Source organism: Strongylocentrotus purpuratus, unplaced genomic scaffold, assembly GCF_000002235.5.
Source record: "Strongylocentrotus purpuratus isolate Spur 01 unplaced genomic scaffold, Spur_5.0 spur5_scaffold_16, whole genome shotgun sequence".
Classification (NCBI taxonomy): Eukaryota; Metazoa; Echinodermata; class Echinoidea; order Camarodonta; family Strongylocentrotidae; genus Strongylocentrotus; species Strongylocentrotus purpuratus.
In genome coordinates this window covers 10,935,964-10,960,021 of record NW_022145601.1, presented here as the reverse complement: position 1 = coordinate 10,960,021, position 24,058 = coordinate 10,935,964, and the positions used below count along the sequence as shown (strand labels likewise).

The 24,058-nt window shown below is 37.7% G+C and overlaps 2 protein-coding genes across 2 annotated transcripts; one reads left to right on the top strand and one right to left on the bottom strand.

Moving 5' to 3' along the window:
* Positions 1–861: 861 nt before the first annotated feature.
* On the bottom strand, positions 862–14,671 carry LOC587346 (elongator complex protein 5). The gene is made up of 8 exons (XM_003727829.3): positions 14,540–14,671; positions 12,759–12,819; positions 8,848–8,979; positions 7,523–7,722; positions 5,691–5,884; positions 4,522–4,611; positions 2,852–2,952; positions 862–1,930 (listed from the first exon to the last, which is right to left on the bottom strand). Exons 1-8 carry the CDS (start codon positions 14,601–14,603, stop codon positions 1,840–1,842), a joined length of 933 nt encoding a protein of 310 aa, XP_003727877.2. The 5' UTR covers positions 14,604–14,671; the 3' UTR covers positions 862–1,839.
* Positions 14,672–18,325: 3,654 nt separating this feature from the next.
* On the top strand, positions 18,326–20,683 carry LOC105447274 (SCO-spondin-like). The gene is made up of 3 exons (XM_030987363.1): positions 18,326–18,596; positions 19,267–19,518; positions 20,457–20,683. The coding sequence occupies exons 1-3, from the start codon at positions 18,404–18,406 to the stop codon at positions 20,681–20,683; spliced, it is 672 nt and encodes a 223-aa protein (XP_030843223.1). The 5' UTR covers positions 18,326–18,403.
* The last annotated feature ends 3,375 nt before the right edge of the window (positions 20,684–24,058 follow it).

Below are 24,058 nucleotides of genomic sequence, written 5' to 3'. Positions count from 1 at the left end.
TAAACATCCAAGGCCCCTGTCTTAAAAAGAGTTGTGATCGATTCAAATTTATTGACACTAAAATTTTTTTTTAAAATAGCGTAAATTTGCGATTGATTGGGGGTTTGCGATCAATACTGACCAATTACAATTCTTTTTAAGAGACGGGGCCTAGATGATGAGACACTACAAGCCAATAGGCAGTATCAGAACAATAGAAATATTTCAGATTCATCTAAACCTGTTAGATGTGATTTTATTTTGGTACAGAACACGTTTTCGTTTACTCCAGCAAGAATTATCTCAGGCTTAGCTTTTAGTCATTTTATTGCATTAAAAAAAAAAAGGACACACTTTCCTGAAGAGTGATGAGTTGTTGAAAGAGACTGACAAATACTCCAAATCGGAAGCAATTTTCACTCTTGACCTTTCTAGCCATTAAGAATGATTATTTCATGAAGTGCTCATTTCCTTTGCGATGATGATAATAATGTTACTAAATAAAGTATTTAGATAGCACATTTTCAAATGCTTGTTCAAACGGGCTGAATTATAGCAATCATATTAAAATGGTATATTGTATTTAAAACGAAAAATGGAAATACCATTAAGAGATAGATGAGTGCTGTGTAAAGTGTTTTTTCATTAATTTTTTTTTAATATGCAAGTATGCAAGCACTACTTTAAACAAACAGAACTTTGTTATTCCTAGATCATTTTTCCTGAATGAGGTGTCATATGAAAGGGCAGAAACTCTTTGAAATTCAGATACCGCCCGCCAAACGACTTTCGGTTTCCTCTCTTCAAATTGATTTTAATCACTCATGCATGAAATATGCATTATTATGAGTTGCATCAAATGAAAGAGGAGGATCTAAGTTTTCCAAATATGTGTCATTTATTAATTATAATTGTGATTAAGTTATGATAAAACATCAAGAATTCTCAGGTTTGTTTTATCTGGGATGCACTGTATAATATCACTCCTTTGAAATGCAAGGTGGATGTTATTTTCTGTAGGGACGCTTTCTTCAGGTTGCCCATTTATGCACACCATAGCTGAGATTATGTAGCACATTTTTTCCTATGATACCATTATCTATATCTCAGTTCATGTATTGACAGAAATTTATCAATCAGTGATATATATTTTTTCATAGGGTATTTCTTTTTCTCTTTTTGATGAATTAAAAAAAAAACTGATTACATGTACATGTACGTGTCCAGTCCTCATGTTATTTATGTACAGTCCTTATATACATTCAATGTATACACAAACAAATGTATGTACAAACTCAATACGAAAAATTTCCATACCTTATATGGACAACAAAAACGATGAAATTGCAAGAAAACAAGATTGCATTTGTTTGGTAAGATATGGAAGAACAAAGTCCTGTGATGAATAGCATTTCATCAACATTACAAATATTGTCACTGTAAAAAACAGGGGCATGTCGCTCCCTAACCTGAGTAACATTCACAAAAACATGCTTTAAGAAATATAATCAACTCACAACTGCAGAACCCCCACACAATGCCTTAGGGTTGGGGATAAGGTTAGGTTTAGGAGTGCTCAGAATCATATGCGATGTGTTAAGCATACCGGGTAATAGAAAAACCAGAATGGTATTATTATCAATATTACTATTATTATTATTTTTAGGTTAAGGGATAGGATTAGAATTAGATTTGGACCATAGGCTCAGGAATACAGTAAGGATTAGGATTAAGGTGTGGTGTTCTGCAGTCGTAAAAAAACTCAAAGAAATACCCTTTTCAGAGAAGAAAAATTTGGCAGGAATTGCAACTACCTTTCTGAAAGGGCCCATCAAGGTAAGAAAAGCTAAGGTCGTTGAGCTAGATGTCGAGATCATCGTCTGGATCTTCGTCGTCGTAGTCGTCGGCCTGGTCAGGTTCGTAGAAGATTTGACCTGATCCTGTTGTTGAGCTGTGTGGTACAAATGTCAAATACCAATTTTAATAGCACTCTCAAAGAAAGTTAACTATATTTTCATATAAATTCAACATTTTGGACTCATACCTTTTCATCTGTGGGAAAATAGCCTCTCTTATAACGTTACAGTAGTATTTTCAAAAGTTTTTATGATACACTCTGTGAGCCTACAGCCAACGATATCCTATATTCAGTATGAATCTTCTTTGTCAAATCTGTACAATGTATTTTCTTACCTTATATATTTTTTGGTTTTTAATGAATGAAATGAATAGGTGTTTTTTTTCTCAACCACCTCCTTTCCTTGAGTAAAAAAAAAGGAAAAAGGAAAAAATGGCATCTAACTTTTCAGTAAGAAAATTGGGAAAAACTAGGGGAAAAAAGAGAAAAATAGGGAGAAAAGGAGAAAAACAGGCAAAAAAAGGGGTAAAATCGGGAAGGATAAAAAATTGAGGAAAAAAAAAAAATCTGGAAAAAAAATAATCAGAAAACCCATTTAAATCAGGTAATTATCAGGCTTGGAAATTAAATAAAATAAACAAATACGACATGCAGGTGAATACACAACTTGGCAATTTGGTTAAGACACCTAACTGCAGGTTTTACATAGGGATTTCACACCATTTGGCTGTTAACCTGAAAATGGATGTCAACAATCACTCAGAATGGACTTTTCTTTTACAATCCACTAGTTTTGAGTTTCTGTCGGCATATAATCGGGTCAGTATACACGGCTTCCAGCATGCGATAGTTACTTTAGCCTATACTCATATTGTATGGTTTTGGTTCTCTATTCAGTCTTGCGATTTACTCCACTGAGGACAAGGCGAAAAGCTTTAGTATGTCTGTTTTCATTGCTATTTTTCCACATGGAAACGGCTGAGCATTTGTCTTTAATGTTGCAAAAGCACTCACTTGTTTGATGCTTTGGTGAAAGGTAAGACAACATTCTCTCTGGCTTTCTTCTCTGATTCACTCAAGGTCAAGTTAAAGGTCAAATTAGCCGTTGGGTCAGGCTGTAGGTCAAAGAGACAAAACGAATAATAAAATCATTATTTAAGAACTTGTACAGAGGAACAGGCTACATGGGGGAACTTCTAAAATATTTAATTTACTGAGTAGTGCTTGTCTTTTCCATTCAGCAACACTTTCAAAACTGTTTTTTCTTTTTTCAACACAGCATTAACCAACAATGAACAATGAACAGGTGCCTTTTTTATTTTGGTTCTTGGTTTATTTGATGAAAAATGACTTGGTAACATTGTTGAAGGTTGATGAAAAAATTGCTTAATTTTTGTATAAAATGTTACTTACTATTTTCCTACTACTGTACTAACCCTCTGACATGCAAAAATTTCTGAAAAAATTCTCAAACCACGAAGTTATCTATGTTTTTCTTTGAAGGAGTCGATGTATGACACCCTCTAACAGTGATTAATAGTATAGTATTAATGACTGCTTTGAGAGAAATAGTTGTTTTTATACGCTCAAGGGAAGGTTAGAATTGTGCTATTACCCGAGGCGTACCGAGGGCAATAGCCCAATTGTAACCTTCCCGAGAGCGTATAAAAACAACTATTTCTCGAATATTAAAGCAGTCATTAATACTTTTATATGCCGGAAAAAAAAAAAAAAATAAAAAAATAAATAAATAAACAAACTTTTGTCGAAGATGGGATTCGATCTCTTGCGTACAAAAGGTGATGTATTTAAAATCACCGCCTTAAACCGCTCGGCTATCGCGCTCTGTTACCATACATAGCTGTTTTTTCTTATATATACATTAAAATGAATTGAAAACGGCTTCGCGTGGTGGATGCTTCGCGGCTGCTCCATTAAACAGGCCCTTCTTTTACTTTTGCAATGCATATTGGCACGAATTTAGATCAAGATCTATCGGCAGATGTTGTTTTTTTGTTTTTGGAAGTTTATTTTCATCTTCATGTCAACAATGCAAGATAAAATTGTCGGTAAGATCGATCGAGATTCAATTGTATTGAAATTACCGACCAATTCTTCGCACACGTACGGTATCCTCGATCGCTCAGACCATTTTTTAACATGTAAACCTATGGGGTAACCATGGAGACTGAACTATTTTCCCAATAACCATGGTTACTGGGATTATAGAACTGTTTTAACCATGGTTACTGGGAATTTTACAGAAATAGTTGAAGTTTATGAATGCAATTTCGACCAATCAGATGGCTGGATTTCTTAAGTGAGGTATATAATAAATTCTCTCAACCATTTTTGAATTTTCCCAACCGTTTTTCCATGAAAAAAAGACATAAAACAGGCTATAAAAAATCTGTCAACACTTAAATGTCTGGAATGGAATGTAGAGCCATTTTATTGCTTTGTGATGATTTCCATTCACCTAAAATGTAATTAAATTTTAATAATATAGTTGGGAGAATTAAGGAATCGATCAGATCATTTTTCTCAATTTGTACCATGAATAATGGTCCGTTTTCACTCAAATATTCAGATTATCTTTAATTGTACATCTAGCATTGGAGTCACTACCTTAGCACCACTATCTCTCATCTGAACAATGTTACCAAGTCCCTTTAAGTGTTTACCTGATGCTCTGGCTCTGATGTAGTATTAGTACTTGGTAAGCCAAGGAACGTGATGATTTGATAGTTTTCTCCTACGCTATATCCTTCTCTCTGAAAGAAAAAATAAACAATCATCAAATCATTCAGCATTCTTTACGCCAAATAGTTCTAATACAGTGAAACCTGTATATAAAGACCGCTCCAGGGAGACAAGAAAAGTGGTCTTTATATGCAAGTATTCTGTAGGCACAGGTTCCTTTACTACAGGTTTCAATGAGAGCCCATTTTAAAGAGAAATAAAAAATGTGGTCTTTATGGAAACCCGTCTATAGCGACCGCCCAAGGGAAACATAAGTGGTCCTTATAGACAGGTGGTCTTTGTAGACAGGTTTCTTTAGTACATGTTTCAATGAGAAATCATTTTCAAGGGAAACAAAAAATGTGTCCTTTGTATACAGGTGGTCTTTCTATACAGGTGGTTGCTATACCAGGTTTGACTGTACCGATGCTGCAAAAAAATGGGGTCATGGGATATTTTAATCAGGCTATTACTGAGTGACGGCCTTTAAGGCCTGGTCACAACAAACCCACGACGCATTTGTGCCATGACAAGACAGAAAATTTGGGCAAATCGAGGGTCATCGTGAGTCGTCGCAAGACAGTCCTACAATACCAACAGTCATGGGCAGAGCCTGACTCTTTTAGAGTGCAGAGCCTATGGGGTGCAGTAGACCATGCTGTCTGCTTAGTCTTAGAGTTCAGACCCTCTGTTACGCACTAAGGTAGACAAGGGTTTGTGCCTGCAAACTTAAAATTAATAATACTCCTCCTTTATATAGCGCCCAATACATCGAAACAATGATGTGCCTTAGCGCTTTACAGATATATTATTACCCAGGTCATCAGATTCAGGCTTACCCCCCACAATGTATGCACATTTTCCACTCCCCGGGGAGCATTCCACCCACCTTTTGTAATACTTTCCCTGATGACAAGGGTTTGTGCCCACAAACTAAATACAGTCGAACCTGTCTATAGTGACTGCCCAAGGGAAACATAAGTGGTCCTTATAGACAGGTGGTCTTTGTAGACAGGTTCCTTTAGTATATGTTTCAATGAGAAACAATTTTCAAGGGAAACAAAAAATGTGGCCTTGTAGACAGATAGTCACTAAAGCAGTTTGTACCCACCTTTTGTAATACTTTCCCTGATGCTCTCTTGTGTTGGATGTCACAGTATCCCATGGGTTCCCTGTCCAGCGGGGCTAGGGACATGTTGGCCGATACATGGATGACCGTTGAGGATAGGTGACCGATGGCCCTTAGGACGGAGTCGTCATGGACGTCGGAATGGATCAAACTGACCACCTGGGTGACCTGGAATTCTGGAGTAAAGAGGATCAGATATTGAATGCTTGAGTGCCTTGTTATGTCCACTGGGCCAAGTTATGGTAAAAAGCCAGATCGGAGATATAACGTGCCCATGGCAGAATAAAGGTGATCTGTACAAAATATTCAAAAACGGCGAGACAAATACTGGATTCGTGCTCATGAAAGTTATGTAATCGGAATTCATTTATGTACTGGCAGTACATGCTACGATACTCGGGCGGAAGTATTGTTCTCAAGAGGGCAAACAAAAGGTATTCATGAAGCACTTCCATCACTTTTGCAGTGATCATTCTAAAATGCTCAAAGTGGGTCTTCTCCATGTTTAAACGATCTGTTGATATTTAGGGATCATTTTTACCTTGTGGTAACAACAAACTGGTCTATACAATTTATACATCTCAGAATACATTAGCTACATGGAATTGATCTTAGAATTGAATTTAATTTAATTAAACCATATACAAGTGTCTACATGGTCATGCCCCAAATTATCTTTCTGAACTGATTCAATTATACACACCCAATAGGCCCCTTCGTTCTGCAAATCAAACTCTCTTGACCAATAAAAAAGCAAAAACAAAATACTTTGGTGATAGGTCCATTCAGGCTCTGCTCCACGTTTGTGGAATTCTCTTCCAGCCTCCATTCGTTGCATCTCTGATATTACTCTGTTTAGATCAAAATTAAAAACCTACCTAATGGAAAATGCATATTCAACCTAGTTCTTAAATTGTTACCTTACCTTGTTATCTCATGTTTCATAATTTCACTTTAAATTTGTTTTCTTGTCATTACTCTGTTTAGTTTTAATTGTATCAATATTGTAAAGCGCTTTGATATAAATGTCTTACAAAAAGCGCTATAAAAGTTAAAGTTATTATTATTATTATTACAATACAGTTCATGTAAAAGCAAAACATACAATAGAAAATAGAATACATAAAACATACCAAATACAAACAAATATATGGCCAGGACCTCAAAGAAGCAAATTGCTTATAAATAGGCCCCCCCCCCCCACCCCCACATTCATGTAAAACAAATTAAATCAATTCTCGATTCGCATAGGCTCAGTAGTAGAGCAGTAGTTTCATAACCGAGAGGTCCTTGGTTCAAAACCAAGTCAATGTGCTTGTGCCCTTTGGTAAGATATTAATCCTCATTACCAAGTCCCTCGGAGGAATCATAGCTGTCGGTCCCCTGGTTGCTTACTTCCAGTTACAAGTGTATACATCAGGGGTGATAGTGGGCACTAAAAAAAAGGGGGGAGTTCCCCTCAACCGCGCCCCCCTTGAGTGAAAAAAGAAGAGGATTCGGGGGGAAAAATGGAATCTAACAACATTCCCCCCTTTTAAATAAGAAAATTGAGAAAAATAGGGAAATATAGGGAAAAATAGGGAAATATAGGGAAAAATAGGGAAGAATGGATAAAATAAGGGAAAAATCAAAAATCAGGATAAAATTGGGAAGAAGAAAAAAAGAAAAAGGAAAATCAGGAAAAAATCAGATTTTTTTTTTTTTTAAATCGGGAAACTGATTTAAATCAGGTAATTTACAGGCCTGATACATGCTTTCTCAGCAGTCAAGTAAAACAATCATCTATTAAACATAATATTTAAAATATTCTTTACCTGATGTTTCTGGAAGATGGGTCAATGCATGAAGGCTCTTGCAAGTGAACGGGGCTGACCGGTGCAGGATATACGGTGTGAGGGAATCGATGACCACTGCAATTTGGCCGCTGCCCGATCCCTTCCTGTCCTTCACATGCTCCACTAGACTCTTCTCCGACGAGAGCTGGACTGCATTGTAGTTGGATGGTATCACGTTGCTGATAAGATAATAACAATAATAATAATAATACTCATATACTGCGCTTATTACAATCACTAAGCGCTTCCAAACTTGGAGATTATTACCCCCTGCTTTGGCTGTGCTGCCATTACGGCGCTCTAGCATTTCAAAGAATTAATTCCTGCCAGGTACCCATTTACACCACCTGGGTTGAGTGTGGCAAATGTAAATCAATGTCTTGCCAAAGGACGTTAGTGCCGCAGAGGGTCTCAAACCGTGGACCTTGTGATTAATAGCCTGGCGACTTAACCACTCGACCACGACCACAGGACCTCTACATAACAAATAAGCATGATTTAACTGGCACTTCTAGACAACAACCCTCAAACAACAGCTAACATTGGGTCTCTCACCGTGGAAATCTAGTCTAACGCCCCCACCCCCCCCCCTCCCCCTCTAACCCCCTCCTTTCTTTGATGGGGTACACAAGATTCTTGCATGTTGCCGTAGAAAGCATATATCTGTAGCCATGATTTAGCAGAAGATTCTAGGACAACTATTCCCCGGAAGTACCATCCCCGTACACCTACCCTCCTAAAACATGTAACCCTTCACCTCTGCCCCCGGATAAATATCCTCCTCCCATACAAGTTTAGAACTAACCCCCCCCCCCCCCCCCCCTGAAAAAGAAGAAGAAGAAGAAGAAGAAGAAGAAGAAGAAGAAGAATGATAATAAAATATGAAATACAAATAAATAAAATGAAATAAAGTAAAATAAAATAAAATAAAATAAAATAAAATAAAATAAAATAATATAAAATGAAATGTAACTTCCTAAATAACAACCCCTCACTCAGTAGAAGGTAGTATTTACAAGTGTGTAGTCGTTTAGAGTGCTTCAGTGTAGTTGTCCTAAGGGGTAGTAGTCAAGGTGTGGGTGGGGGTATCCACAGACTCTTATTTATGGAAGTATGGCAGGTTCAAGGGAAATATAAAAATGTGGTGTTCATAGACAAGGAGTGGTCACTGAAGAAGGTTTGACATGCAGCCAACTTGCTGTCTCTCGACCCTTGATAGAAGAAAATGATTGGAATTGGGATGAATGGAATTAGATGGTCAAACGATCAGGAAAAAAGCAATAGAATGAAAGTATGAAACCTACCGATCCTGATTCCAGCCCTGAGGGTCAGTCCATCCATCATGACCTTTGACCTTCCTCCTTGTCTCTGGATCAGTACCAGCTAAGAGGGCATCGGGGGCTTGGTCAAACGCAAACAGGTGAATCTCATCAACCCTGAAAGTAACATCAGCAAAATACTTTAATATTTTCAATACTGTTGCTATATCTTATGTGGTGCATAGTACCATATTAAAGATGTGTGTTACTGTTGAGAAAAACATGGCATACTGAATGGGCTAAAGACTGATAAAACAATGCACATTTGTACAAGAAGAAGGAGAAATGCATCCTATCATGAAAACAGTCTTGTTTCGTTAAAAGCTCAGCTTTTCTTCATCAATTGGCAACATACCATTTTTCTTTTTTTATAGCAACACTATTCCGAAAGAAGAAAAATAATCTGAAATTAAAAAAGATCAAAAATAAATGAAAAATTAAGTGTATCAAAATAAAGACAAATAAAAAAGAGAATGAGGAGATAACGTTTCAACCTACAGGCAAATTTTCATTTGAAAATTCCTGACATCCAAATGACATTCAGCAGGCTCACGCAAGAAAAATGATTAAACACACATTTTAGAAAATTTGTTTCCTTCTGTTCATACATTTTTAAAGACACTGAATACAATTTTATTACACATGTAGAACATGACAAGGTTTAAAGATATGACTAAATGCGATCAAATTCATTAAAACTCGAAAAGGTCTTCTTTTTTTAACACCTTTTATTTAATTAATATAATTTTTTAACACACAAAAATTACTTAACGGACAAGTTCACAATAGAAATGTACGGAGAACTTGTATGAAAGACAGCTATCGGGGGTTCATTTCTTTTATTTTTAATTTTTGTTATTATCTACACCTGTACATACATGTATGCCATGTTTTGAATTGGATTGAATTGGTTTGGTTTATTGAGAAATCACATCAAACAAGCAGCTCGCAGGCTGAAAATGTTCAATTTACAAACAAGTTAAAAATATAGAGAGATATAAACATATACAAAACATACATATTGTAAGTCATTGTAAGATGAAATCGAAATCGCAAAACAAAGTTATAGAGTAATGTAATAATATACTTTCATGTTGAAGAACCAAGACGGTGGGGAGGAGAGAATGGAGAAGAAAAAAGGAAGTTGTTTGACCGAAAGAGTTGAGAAAGTATTTAACAATTGCTAAACAAACATTTCTATTACAAAAAATGAAATTAAGCATTAAAAAAAAACCTATTGGATGGGATGAAATTAAACCGTAAAAGTCAAAATGACAGTCTCTATTCCGTTTTCCCCTTTAATATAAATGTAATGACAGCATTCATCTAGATCGAGAAAGTTGTTCAAATAAAATTAAAATGAGTATTTACATAACAATATCACAATATAGTGTAATTTCGAATTAGATATTGCACATTACTTTGGAAAAAAAGACCCAAGTCAAATAATTGGCAAGGGCATGAATTTGTATTAAAAAAAAAATATATAAAAAAAAGGAACACTAAAGGCCTAATGAAACAACGGATTAAAATATGTTTACAGTTTTAGGCAGTCTGAGAGTAAATTGGATAAAAGTGTATATTGCAAACGTGTTATTATACCGGTTTGTTTAAAACCAAATATCTATTAATATGCATGAGAATAAGAAAGTTATTTGTCTAAAAAAATATAGTACAGAGTGTATTTAACAATTGCTATTGTTAATTGTAATGACATCATTCATCTGAAACAAGAAAAAATTGATATTTGAATAACAATATACATAATTTCGTATAAGATATTGCACATTATATTATAGATAAAAAGCACAACATTAATATTTAGCAAGGGCATACAATTGAAGTTTTAAAAAAAAAGGAACACTAATGAATTAATAAAATAATGAAACGATTTATAGATTCTCGTTAAGCAGTCTTTAATATTGCAGAGGGCATTGTTGACGAGCGGTACCGAGCAGTCCTACACATGGGGGTATCCAAGTGGTGCGAGTAATGTAGACGCCGGGAGGATATTTCGCTGCGTAGGGGCGGAAGGAAGTCTCGATGCCTGGAAGAAGCCAACAGGCTCTTGGCAAAGGAGAGCAGCAACTGCTCATGTCGCTCGGACATACGACTGATGCCAAGTGTTTCCAAAGCGTGTTCATAGGAGATGTACTGATCCCTCAGGATGATGCGACATATACGCTTTTGGATCCTCTCAATATCATTGATTTGATTTGTTGTTATGCTTGTAGACCACAATGGAGATGCGTATTCTAATAACGGACGAATATATGTGGAATATATATTCACTAGGTCGTGCATCGGGACTGACGCTTTCCGCAGACGACAAATCATGAATATTCTCCTTCCAGCTCTTGAAACCACGTCGGAGATATGGCTATCCCATTTGAGATTCGCCTGTATAAGAACGCCAAGCAGCTTCAGGCAATTCGTGTCCTCCATCGGTTGATTATTCAGATGTAAGCTCGGAGGATTCGCTCTGTTTTTGGAGAAGTCAATTGACATGGTCTTACTTTTCTGAACGTTGAATTTTATGTCATTTTCCTTACTCCAACATGTCAGCTTGTCGAGATGATCCGCTAACGTCGAGACGCCAGAAGTGGAGCGGACCTCAAGAATGCTCAAATCGTCCACATATTTCCACCGTTGATCGAAATCCATCAGAGCGTCGTTTACCAGCGTTAGAAATATCAAAGGACCCAGCTTGGTCCCTTGAGGCACTCCGCAGGTCAGCGATAATTCTTCGGAGATACATGGACCGATTCTGACTGCCTGGGTTCGATCACTCAAGAAGCTAATTACAGTTGATAAGATTGCTTCATCAATACCATACTTGATGAGTTTGTGTATCACAACATTATGATTGACGCGGTCAAAGGCCTTTGAAAAATCTATCGTGCAGAGTGTAGCAAATTTCCTAGGCTTGTCCAAGCCACGGAGGATGGTATCCATGAGGCTCACCAAGTAGTGAGTGGTTGAACTTCCCCTTATGTTGCCGAACTGACGCGGATCCAGGTGAGGTGTTAAGTCTCTAATTAGGAACTGCGAAAGAAAACCTTCAAACACACGCGCCAGTATTGGTGTAATTGAAATAGGTCTCAAGTCAGAACAGCAGGTCACTGGATAGGACTTTGGTATCGGTGTTATGACAGAGCGCTTCCAACGAGGCGGAAAGGAACCTCGATCTAGAACGACATTAAAGATGACTGACAAAGGAGCGGAAAGTTCGAAGGCAAATTCTCTTATCAGTTGTATAGGGATGTCCTCAGGGTGGAAAGCCTTAGAAGGATTCAGTTTTTTCAGCATCTCAAAGATCTTGAATCTCTGAATTCTAGGAGGTGGCCTTCTGGCAGGTAGAAAGGCTGGACAAGACGAAATATCCAAGGCAGGCAATTCACGGCAAATATTCGCAAAGAAGTCATTGATGTGTTTTGCCTGCTCAGAAGGGCTTGTGCCAAAGTCGTTCGGAAAATTGAAGGAAGACCGTTTATTCAGGCCAGCGAGGGAGCGGAGTTGTCGGTGCCATTTGCCAGGGCTTGATTTTTTCATGGCTGCAATCTTCTTCTGGTAGAAAACCGACTTCCGCTGCTTTATCTTGCGCTGAATCTGGTTCCGAAGTTTCATGAAGGTTGTTTTGTCAGCTAACTCAAACGCACGTTGTCTCTTACGGATGAGGGATTTCAACCTGTCCGTGATCCAGGGCTTGTCATTAGGTGAACGGCGACGAACAACCAGCGGAAAATGTTGCCGATAAGCTTGCCCTAGTACACTCTGGATAGATTGTACCATATCGTCCGGAGACTCCATGCCATCCAAGTAACGAAAGTCATACGAGGTGATCCAGCGACCAAATGTTCTAAAATATTGTGAATTTCAAACAGATATATATTTACCTCTGTGCCATTTCTTTCAAGAAGCATTTGAGCAGGTATCTGCCACTATGATCCACTGTATCTGTAAGTGAAAAGAAGATAAAATACACAAGATCAGAATGATATTTGAATTTGATTACTTCATATAGAGAAAAATCTCTCTCAAAATTCAAGTTTTCCATTTCCTCGCCTTTATCTTTTTTTCTATTTTGCATCAATTGCAAATGTTTTTTCTACCAGCCATAACGAAGCTATAACTGATTACTAAAAGTGTGTATGGTCCGAGTTTTGTTAACCAGTCTACCTAGCCTTAAGGGCTCCCTCGAAATGTTTTTTATAATATTAATCGAGGGAGCCTTAATTTGCTCCCATAGGGTCCCACGGAGAGGTAGGTAAACATCATCAAAAATGTGTCCAAAATCACACTTTCCCGCACCCGACCAATATTGGACAGTGGCTTTGATAAATTGTGTGGGACTTGTGATCGTAACTACTACACCCAGAATATCATAATCAGAGGTAAAAATAAAAAATTAAAAGCAATTTTCTTACCAGACCGATGCAGCTCAGCTCCCTTTTCACGTGTACCGTGTGAATCCACGATCTCTACACAATGGTGATGACCTCTGACTGGCACTTCGTAAATGTGCTGCTTCCGTATAATGCGCTGAATAACACTCATACAGCGCATTATACAGAAGCAGCACAATCACGGAAGTGCCAGTCAGAGGTCATCACCATTGTGTTTATTATTATTTGAGGGAGCCTTAATTTGCTCCCATAGGGTCCCACGGAGAGGTAGGTAAACAACATCAAAAATGTGTCCAAAATCACACTTTCCCGCACCCGACCAATATTGGACAGTGGCTTTGATAAATTGTGTGGGACTTGTGATCGTAACTACACCCAGAATATCATAATCAGAGGTAAAAATAAAAAATTAAAAGCAATTTTCTTACCAGACCGATACAGCTCAGCTCCCTTTTCACGTGTACCGTGTGAATCCACGATCTCTACACAATGGTGATGACCTCTGACTGGCACTTCGTAAATGTGCTGCTTCCGTATAATGCGCTGAATAACACTCATACAGCGCATTATACAGAAGCAGCACAATCACGGAAGTGCCAGTCAGAGGTCATCACCATTGTGCAAATTAAGGCTCCCTCGAATAATATCATAAAAAACATTTCGAGGGAGCCCTTAAGGCCAAGTCTACCAATAAATGACATCTTTGCCAAGATCAAGGACAACATCCTGACCAAGTACTACTTATGCCTCCCACCGCACCCCCTGTCATAACTCTTTCATACATTTTTGTTGCTAGTGTTGCTGAACTTGCTGGTGTGAAATTAACAAGACAAACTTTTGAGTTGTCCATTTTGAGAGTTGTGTTAACTTGTACTTTTGTAGAGTAGTTGTAAAACTTTTTGCTTTGCTTTTCATTGTTTGGCGTACAAATTTATCTACTCAGAATGATGGATGATATACCACATTCTTAGTAGACTAACTTTAAAATGTACGTGAAGTTTGGATACTCAATTACATGAGCAGCGTAGTTGGCGGCTTGGCGCGACATATGGGTAAACAAAATGAATTCACGTCGCGCGTCGCTGCATCATCGACATGGCCATGCCGCGGCGCGCGCGATGTCGCCGTCTCCTTATTTATTCCGACAGGTCAAACGTGAAATCGAATGGATGGGACAGCGATAAGACGATGCACAGAGTCTAGACAAATTTGAACGAACAATTTCGAAGGGGAATACTCCCTAAGATGACTAAACAATGAATTAAAATTACCATGAATTGTCACTGTGCAGCCACTTTCTGATCCACTAACGATCTGCTTCAAAAGACTGGCCATAATGACAAAAATTAAGAGTTCCACTATGTTATGTTGGTTATGTTGGTTGGTGTCGAATTTGCGATCAGAACAATAGGACGGTAGTGTCAACCAAGCAAACGTTTACAGAAAAAAAAGGTCTAATTTATACTAAGAAGAAGAAGAAGAAGAAGAAGAAGAAGAAGAAGAAGAAGAAGAAGAAGAAGAAGAAGAAGAAGAAGAAGAAGAAGAAGAAGAAGAAGAAGAAGAAGAAGAAGAAGAAGAAGAAGAAGAAGAAGAAGAAGAAGAAGAAGAAGAAGAAGAAGAAGAAGAAGAAGAAGAAGAAGAAGAAGAAGAAGAAGAAGAAGAAGAAGAAGAAGAAGAAGAAGAAGAAGAAGAAGAAGAAGAAGAAGAAGAAGAAGAAGAAGAAGAAGAAGAAGAAGAAGAAGAAGAAGAAGAAGAAAGAAGAAGAAGAAGAAGAAGAAGAAGAAGAAGAAGAAGAAGAAGAAGAAGAAGAAGAAGAAGAAGAAGAAGAAGAAGAAGAAGAAGAAGAAGAAGAAGAAGAAGAAGAAGAAGAAGAAGAAGAAGACTTTTTTTGACTTTTGAAAGTAAAACTTTATTTACAATACATATAATAATAAAAACAGATAAAAAAATAACAGTGATGCACTTAATATAATAAGTGTTTGTGAATCATATACCAATAATCAACAACAAGTAGTACGTAATACATGAGAAAGTAACCATTAAACAATTCATAAAAAAACAATAATTTCGACGGTAGAAATTGAGAAAAAACATAAATTGTACTAAACACTGATTACAAATGATTACACATCCATAGAGTGTTTCAAAACGATTAAATTATGGGAATTCATAACTTCCAACTATGAGCTTCTTCTCAAGACAAACTTATCACAAACAACAATTAAATCAACCATGTGAGATCAATATCATCTGAAAGAAAGAGTACATTATTGTACGACCATATCTTATGAAATAACACCAAATTGTTTTGTAATTTGTGAAATTCATAATCTAATTTATACTAAGAAGAAGAAGAAGAAGAAGAAGAAGAAGAAGAAGAAGAAGAAGAAGGAGAAGAAGAAGAAGAAGAAGAAGAAAAAGAAGAAGAAAAAAATAGAAGAAGAAGAAGAAGAAGAATACTTCCTATGCCAAATTCAGGTTTTGCAGGTATAGCAACTCGTTTTATCCTTGACGGCTTTTTTGCCAGTGGCCCGCCCCACCCCCCTCCCCTCCCCCACTCAGTGTTATTTAGGGTACGCATATGCATGTTCCCTCCTTTTGAAAACACCTCCTAAGTCCGGTGTGTAAAGTCAATACGGGCCTGATTTTTGTGTACTACGAGCCGGACTTAATTTGGTGCGTGAATGAAGTTGAAGTTGACATTGACCAATGAATTGTCCTAAATTGATTTGATTCAAATGATTTTATTTCTCATGCAAAACATAATACAAGAATAATTATATCACAAACAAATATGCGATGAGACGACAAATATAGTGGGAAAAAGCACGAGAAAAGAGTGCTCGAATCAGTGCTTAATTGTTAAACTTAACTCCGTTTCGTTGACGATAGATCAGCCCGGTGCATCAAGTCTTTCGTCTTCTTTGTGCATGTCTGAGCGTCAACGAAACGGAGTTAAGTCTTTTGTCAATTCTGTTTGTTGCTACGGCAGGCAGCCAGTGGAAACGAATTCGTTTAGTTAAATTATTGAAATACAAGCATTTTCTTTTTTAACAAACAGAAATTTGTTATTACTGACTCATCTTTCCTGATATAGGTGTCATATGAAGGGCCAGAAAATGAAATTTCTAGAAATGTGATTTTCTCTTTGAAATTCAGAAACCGCCCGCCAAAAGACTTTTTGGTTTTTCTCTCTTCAAATTGTTTTTAAAGGTAAAGACCAGTATTGAAAACGCCCCAATTTAAAAAAATGAAATGGAAGCTCTTTATTACCAATCATGTGAAAAAATATGTTTTTACTATACATGATGATACAAATTTTGCCGGGAAACCGCCTACTAATTGATATATTTGGTAAAGTAGTTTATCTATTGGACTGTGAGAGATAAACGCACATGTCGCGCACGTGTGCGAAGTCCTATATAGACATCTTTCTGTGTACGTGTTTGTAACTTTACGAAGACTGGGCCAAATTTCTTATCATTTTGAAGATTTCAGAACCTTGCAGTACACACCAATACTTATATGCTAGATGATCAACCTTTTCTGATTGATTCCACAACGTTTCTTTAACAATACAATCGAATGATCATAACGGGTCTTTATCTTTAATCACCCATGCGTAAAATACGCATCATATGAGTTGCTTCAAATGAAAGAAGAGGATCTAAGCTTTACAAATGTGTGTCATTTATTAATCATGATCGTGATTAAGTATTGATAAAACATCGAAAATTCTCGGTTTCTTTTTTCTGGGATGCACTGTAAAACGTTTACTTGTCAAAAAACGGCGCAACGCGATTCATAACCTTAAACGTCAAACAAAATGTAAACTCGGATTTATGGGCAACCTTTTCACATTTCCTTACATACTGCAAATAAGATTGATATAAGCAAAACAACAACTCTCAATCAATCCTCCTGGATGCTTTGTGACGTAATAATAGTGCGACGTGCTAGCTTCGCAGACATCTTTTGCGGTGTTAGCAACTAGACTGGCGCGAAATAAAATACGCGTTAAATTGTGACGTAATCCTTGCGCGTAGTAACCATTTCCAAAATAATATTATAGTGGATACAAAGACTCACGTGCAAAGTGAATGATATTATTATTGATCTTTCTACTTTGATTTCGTGATTTTAGACATTTTTTTTTTACTAGACATTGTTTGTGAGTTGTCTTCTCTTCTTGCTGAATAAGAATGCGTCTTGTAGTGCCGTATGCAATGCCATGGTCGTTCGATTATCACTAGTAGAAAGAGACAGGAATTTGTTCTTGTTGCTGGTTATTTGTTGCTTTGAAGGTGAGTGCATACCCATACCGTATAGGCCTACATGTAGATCTATGCATAGACTCTATACCTACCAAGACGTTGTGTGTCCGGACAATTTATTTAAACCTGTAAAAGTTTACATGCAATATTTCAGAATGTTTAAAAGACAAATATTTCTTTATGGTTCGTGCTATTTAAAATATGACAGGCTTACATGTAGGCTACATGATAATTATGCCAAAGATCTAGGCCTAAATCTACCCAGCATTGTGTGCCCGGGCAGCTTGTACTTTTAGTTGTAGGCCTATATCTGGAAGGTTATTTAAAACTGCAATTTTAAGAAGTTTAATTAGGTCTAGAGTCTATACGCTAGATCTATATTTTAAATTGTTATGAAAGTCTAGATCATCCTAGGGGTCTAATTATATTTCTCCTAATCAACCTAGGTCTATATAATTATCTAAAATCTACATCTAGGTCTAGATCTATAACCACGGTTCGTTTTCGAACAGTTGATTAGATCTACAACTTCTAGATGTAGACCTATATTGGACAATGATTATCATAAATAACGAATTTTCACGATGGTTGGAGAATTTTGATGCATTTATTTTTGTTCATCAATAGTGATCCGTCAGTATGACAAGGGACCCAACAAGAATTCTGCAACAAGAGTCTCTCCAACACCAAGTACCTTGGTCTTGAGCCATCGGTTTTAGCATTTCATATCATGTTGCTCGTGACTAGATCTATCTACCAATCTATGCTATGCGTTTTCTGCTAAATCGTCTAAATTTTTTGGATAAACGACGTTTGCTTTTTGTGATTTTTACAGTACTTCTCTGCAAGTCACTGGGTGGTATGGGACCATGGCAGCCATGGTCTCTATGCAGTGCATCGTGTGGAGAGGGAGAACAGACCCGGAGGCGAGATTGCTTAATTCCTTCTCTCCAGAGCGAGAGAAGGATACAAACGATGCATTCAAACGTCTTTGGTTGCAGAGGTAACAAGAGTATGATAACCAGACGGCCTTGTAAACTGGTACCATGTTCATGTAAGTTGATTTGCGTTATGATGTATATATCATCATCATCATTATCACCATCATCATTATCATCATCATAACCATCATCATCATTATCATCATCATCATCGTCATCATCATAACTATCGCCATTATCATCATCATCATCATCATCACCATCATCACCTTTATCATCATCATCGTCATCACCATTATCATCATCATCATCATCATCACCATCATCACCTTTATCATCATCATCATCGTCATCACCATCATCATCATTATCATCATCATCATCGTCATCATCATAAGTACTATCGCCATTATCATCATCATCATCATCACCATCATCACCTTCATCATCATCATCGTCATCACCATTATCATCATCATCATCACCATTATCACCTTCATCATCATCATCGTCATCACCATTATCATCATCATCATCACCATCATCACCTTTATCATCATCATCATCATCATATTCGAGGTGAGAGGTATTTTTGTATTTCTCTAATTCGTACAAAGTATTGAGAAATATAGTTCATTTCTTATAAAAAAAACAATTTCAGATTCTACAGCTATACATGTCTTTCATTTAGTCTAAGACTACTATTGATTTTATTCAACAAAAAATCACCAAAACATGTAGATGCTTATGCGGATTTCAAACGTCTCTTTTAAAAAAAAACAGACTTTAAAACCGAATTAGACCCTTCATCGATACCAGCCTTCTCGTACGCATTGACGGATCCAGCAGAAATCCTACATCAATACCGTGATGAAGACAACTCAGCAGCGGCCGTCGACGCATACGGATACATCGCATACGATAACGATTCGACGTCGAAGACCACGACGGATGATGACGGTTGTTCTGTGTTCAACCAGTCACTCGCATGCAGAAATTCTAGCAGTAATCACGTCAGGTTAAGAAGAGCAATACGTAAGTCGAAAAGATAGAGCCGTACGTACAGTGAGCACAATCTTTGAAAATGATTGATGACATATTTTCGTAATTTTAATCCAAATTTTATTCGATTTATATCAATTCTAATCAATTCAAATCATTCAAATAATCACAAATTTAATCCTTTTGGTATTGATTAAGTCATAAATCGATGGGATAGTATGTCAAAGCGCAATTTCCTGGCCTTTTCTATATATTATTTATTGATGACATCCAGACTACAAAAACAGGACAAATCTATAGAAGCTGATGTTAAAACCGGTCTTTTAAATCTATGGAGTATGATGGCGAGCCATTTGACAAGCCATTTGAACGCTTATTCATTATTACCCCCCGGTTATATACTCAATGTTTTCATTATATTCTGTTTCCATATATCTAAACAATAACATCTAAATTTATCTCAATGAATTTCGGAAAATCAGCTCAAGGATAATTTAAATTATTTCTGCTTCCACGGGGTTCTTAATTACAAAATAAATTCGACATTTTCCATCATATCCAGAAAATGGTACACACATATTCAGACGAATCTAATGGCTAACCAATAATTACGATCATCACGGCCCAAAACCATTCGGGCAGGGAAATACAAAAATGGCTGACTAGATATTCCAAGACACATGATATTAGATATACAGAGTGAAATTGTGTGATAATTTTCGTGTTATTACGCTGCCAACACCCCACAACAAGCCATCACTCCCAAGGAAATAATGTCCGGATTACGCGATATGTCATCGTCACTTTTGCACACTCCAATAGATAATAGACAAGGCTAATGATATTGCCCAGGTTGAAATTTTTAAAGCAGTCGCGATCACGTTTTTCGGATAACTGAATTGAAAAGTAAACAATATTTGATTGTTTGTGCGTTTGTATAATTGTTTGTTTGTTTTCTGGCTTCACTATAGGTATAGCAATGGGCGAAATGATTTACTCAAACTGGACGCCATGGGCGAGGTGCTCGTGCACCACTTCAATGCACACCCGATATCGGTTTTGCATAGTAGGCATGCGAAGGTGTATACGAGCCAAGGGTCTGTTTCCGACCGAAGAGACAGAACCGTGTCAATGCGGAGATACACGTGGGTCACAGAGGGGTAAGAAAAACCACCTCCGATCTCGGAGTAAGACCTAATTCTCTAGAACAGGGGTAGATCCAGGGACACATGCTACGTATCGCGTATAGATATTGGGGGCACAGGGGAATATGCCTCTTCAATCCAGAGGTGAAAAGGCGAGGAAAGAGAGAGAGAGAGAGAGATGAAAGAAGACGCATTTACATATTTCACCTCGAGCGTCCACCCCCCCCCCCCATCATTATAATTTATCATTGTCGATGTTGTTTGTGGGTTCGTTTGTTTTTTTATGCCATTTTGCGACGGCAAAATAATCCTCGATTCACGAATGTGAAAGGGCATGTCATTTTGTACGACTTCGAAATGTTAATGGCAACACCGTGACATCGATTAATTATTATAAATATGAGTGAGATAGTAAAATCTTCATGAGGTGAATGATGCAGCTGTTCTTTATTTCCAACGGTTCGGTTGGGTGTTTGCAACCACTTATTATGTCGATTCGACAACTGATGGTCTTTTTTCCCCCACAAAAAGCTATTTTAAAACCCTTTCGTTTTAAGTGAAGTTCTAAATTGTATTGTCTTTCGAATACCGTTGGAACTTGACCTTTATATTTTGTTTGACCTGCAAATTGGACACAGTACGTTTAAACTGGTCACCTTGGGTTGAAGTGCAAACGTGCACCAAGTCATGTGATAACGGTACTACGACGCGACGGCGGAAATGCACAGACCAAGGTGGTAGGATCCAGGTCGGGTGCCCTGGCGAGGAAACGGATACACCAGAATGCAACACGAATCCTTGTCCAGTTGAAGGTGAGTTCCGCCATGACACGTTATGCCTTATGTTTTCATGGATTGAATAGGTTTTATAAGATGATGACGTGGGTCCTAATCAAATGATTGGATGAAAGCGTACACGTGACCAGGCATTTATTTTGCCTAACGCGTAATTTGGATAATGACCGGTCATTATCCAATTCTAATGACCAGTCATTAGTAAAATCATATTATAAAACAAATAAAACATAATCTTATGAAACAAATAATACACATAATTTTGTTCGGTCATTCGTAAAATTACCCACACTCGGTAACTTCAAAACAGTATAAACACCCTCCTTACCTTGTGTGGGTAATTCTTACTAATACCCTCACTGGTATGTATTATTTGTATACTGTATCATTCAAGACAAACCCCCAAATAAAAAATTTGCACATCAACATTCTTAAAGTTCTAAATTGTATTGTCTTTCGAATACCGTTGGAACTTGACCTTTATATTTTGTTTGACCTGCAAATTGGACACAGTACGTTTAAACTGGTCACCTTGGGTTGAAGTGCAAACGTGCACCAAGTCATGTGATAACGGTACTACGACGCGACGGCGGGAATGCACTGACCAAGGTGGTAGGATCCAGGTCGGGTGCCCTGGCGAGGAAATGGATACACCAGAATGCAACACGAATCCTTGTCCAGTTGAAGCTGAGTTCCGCCATGACACGTTATGCCTTATGTTTTCATGGATTGAATAGGTTTTATAAGATGATGACGTGGGTCCTAATCAAATGATTGGATGAAAGCGTACACGTGACCAGGCATTTATTTTGCCTAACGCGTAATTTGGATAATGACCGGTCATTATCCAATTCTAATGACCAGTCATTAGTAAAATCATATTATAAAACAAATAAAACGTAATCTTATGAAACAAATAATACACATAATTTTGTTCGGTCATTCGTAAAATTACCCACACTCGGTAACTTCAAAACAGTATAAACACCCTCCTTACCTTGTGTGGGTAATTCTTACTAATACCCTCACTGGTATGTATTATTTGTATACTGTATCATTCAAGACAAACCCCCAAATAAAAAAATTGCACATCAACATTCTTAAACAAAATTAAATACTTATGGGTAAATTAGATTTTACTGTTTCACAAAGTGAAAAGCGTTATAAGAGTTGTTTTGAATCAGAATAGGGATACGGTTTTTTGTAACCTAGAGAAATCTAATCCGGACCGTCCAAAAATAGGGGTGCCCGGCTAGGTCGAGACTGGATGAAAGATACTATTATGTCCCTTTTGCAGCCAACATCAAATTCTGTAGAACTTTGCAGGAATTATGAATATGTCATGTACATGTATGTCTTATTATGTGAAATGTAAACGTTAGCAGTGTCCCAGTATTCAAATTATGCAAGGAAACCCGTTTACCTTCTAGACTCAGTGGCGGATCCAGGGGGGGGGGGACGTCCGGATGGCTCGGCCCCCCCCCCCCCCCTGGGGAAAAAAAAGGGGAAAGGAAAAAAAAGAAAGAAACAAAAAGAAGGAAAAAAAAGGAGGGGGGGGGGCTCGGGGAAAATAAATTTAATCGTGGTTTATTTCTAATTCCATAACGGTGGTTTACCCATAATCTTTAAATGACATAATTTTCCGAGATTTTTTTCTCATTTTTTAGTAAATTATACTTTTGTATGCGTTTGTTATAAAATGACAAATTCCTAAATTTACAGCCAGGCAAGAAATATGCCTCTTAAAGATGCCTACATGTCAGGGCCCGCGGAACGGCGGGGATTGGGAGCTTCCAGCTCCCTCCCCCCCCCCCCCGAATTTTTTGAAAAAGAATATTAAAGAGAAATAGAAAGAAAGAGAGCAAGGAAGAAAGAATAGTTAACTGCCAGTGTCACAACAAAATAAGGTATCAAAAATGCTCATCTGACCGTAATTAAACGCCTAAAACCCCTGAGCTTACGGGGGCTCTGCCCCCGGGACCCAATTAGGGCCCTAAGGCGGGCCCCTTGATACTCATCCGACCGTAAATTAGTGCCTAAAACCCTTGAGCTTCTGGGGGCTCCGCCCGCTGGACCTCACGCCAATCAGTGTCCTGCCAGTGTCACAAATAAGGTATAAAAATATGTTCATCTGACCGTAATCAAAAATGCCTAAAACCCCTGAGAGTCCGGGGTTTCCGCACCCTCGACCCCAAACAGGGGCCCTAAGGCGGGACCCCGAATGCTTATCTGACCGTAAGTTATTGCCTTAAACCCCTGAGTTTCCGGGGGCGGCCAAGGTATCAAAATATGTTCATCTGACCGCAGGCGCGTAGCCAGGGGGCGGTGGGGTGGCCCCCCTTAAAAAAAAGCCGGCCAAAAAAAGAGAGGATAGAAAAGGAAGAGGACGTAGGAAGAAAAAGGAGCAGACAAAAAGCATTTTTGAAATTCAGACAAGAATTAAGAGTAAAAAACGGTACAACGATCTTCTTCTTTCTCTATTAATTTAATGGAATGTCAAAGCCTTCGCGCAGGAGGGGGGGGGGAGACGGAACTGAGACAAGGATTAAGAGACGAGAACGTTACAGCGAATCGTCTTCTTTCTTAAATAATTTTAATGAAACGTCAAAGCTTTCGCGCGGGAGGGGGGGGGGG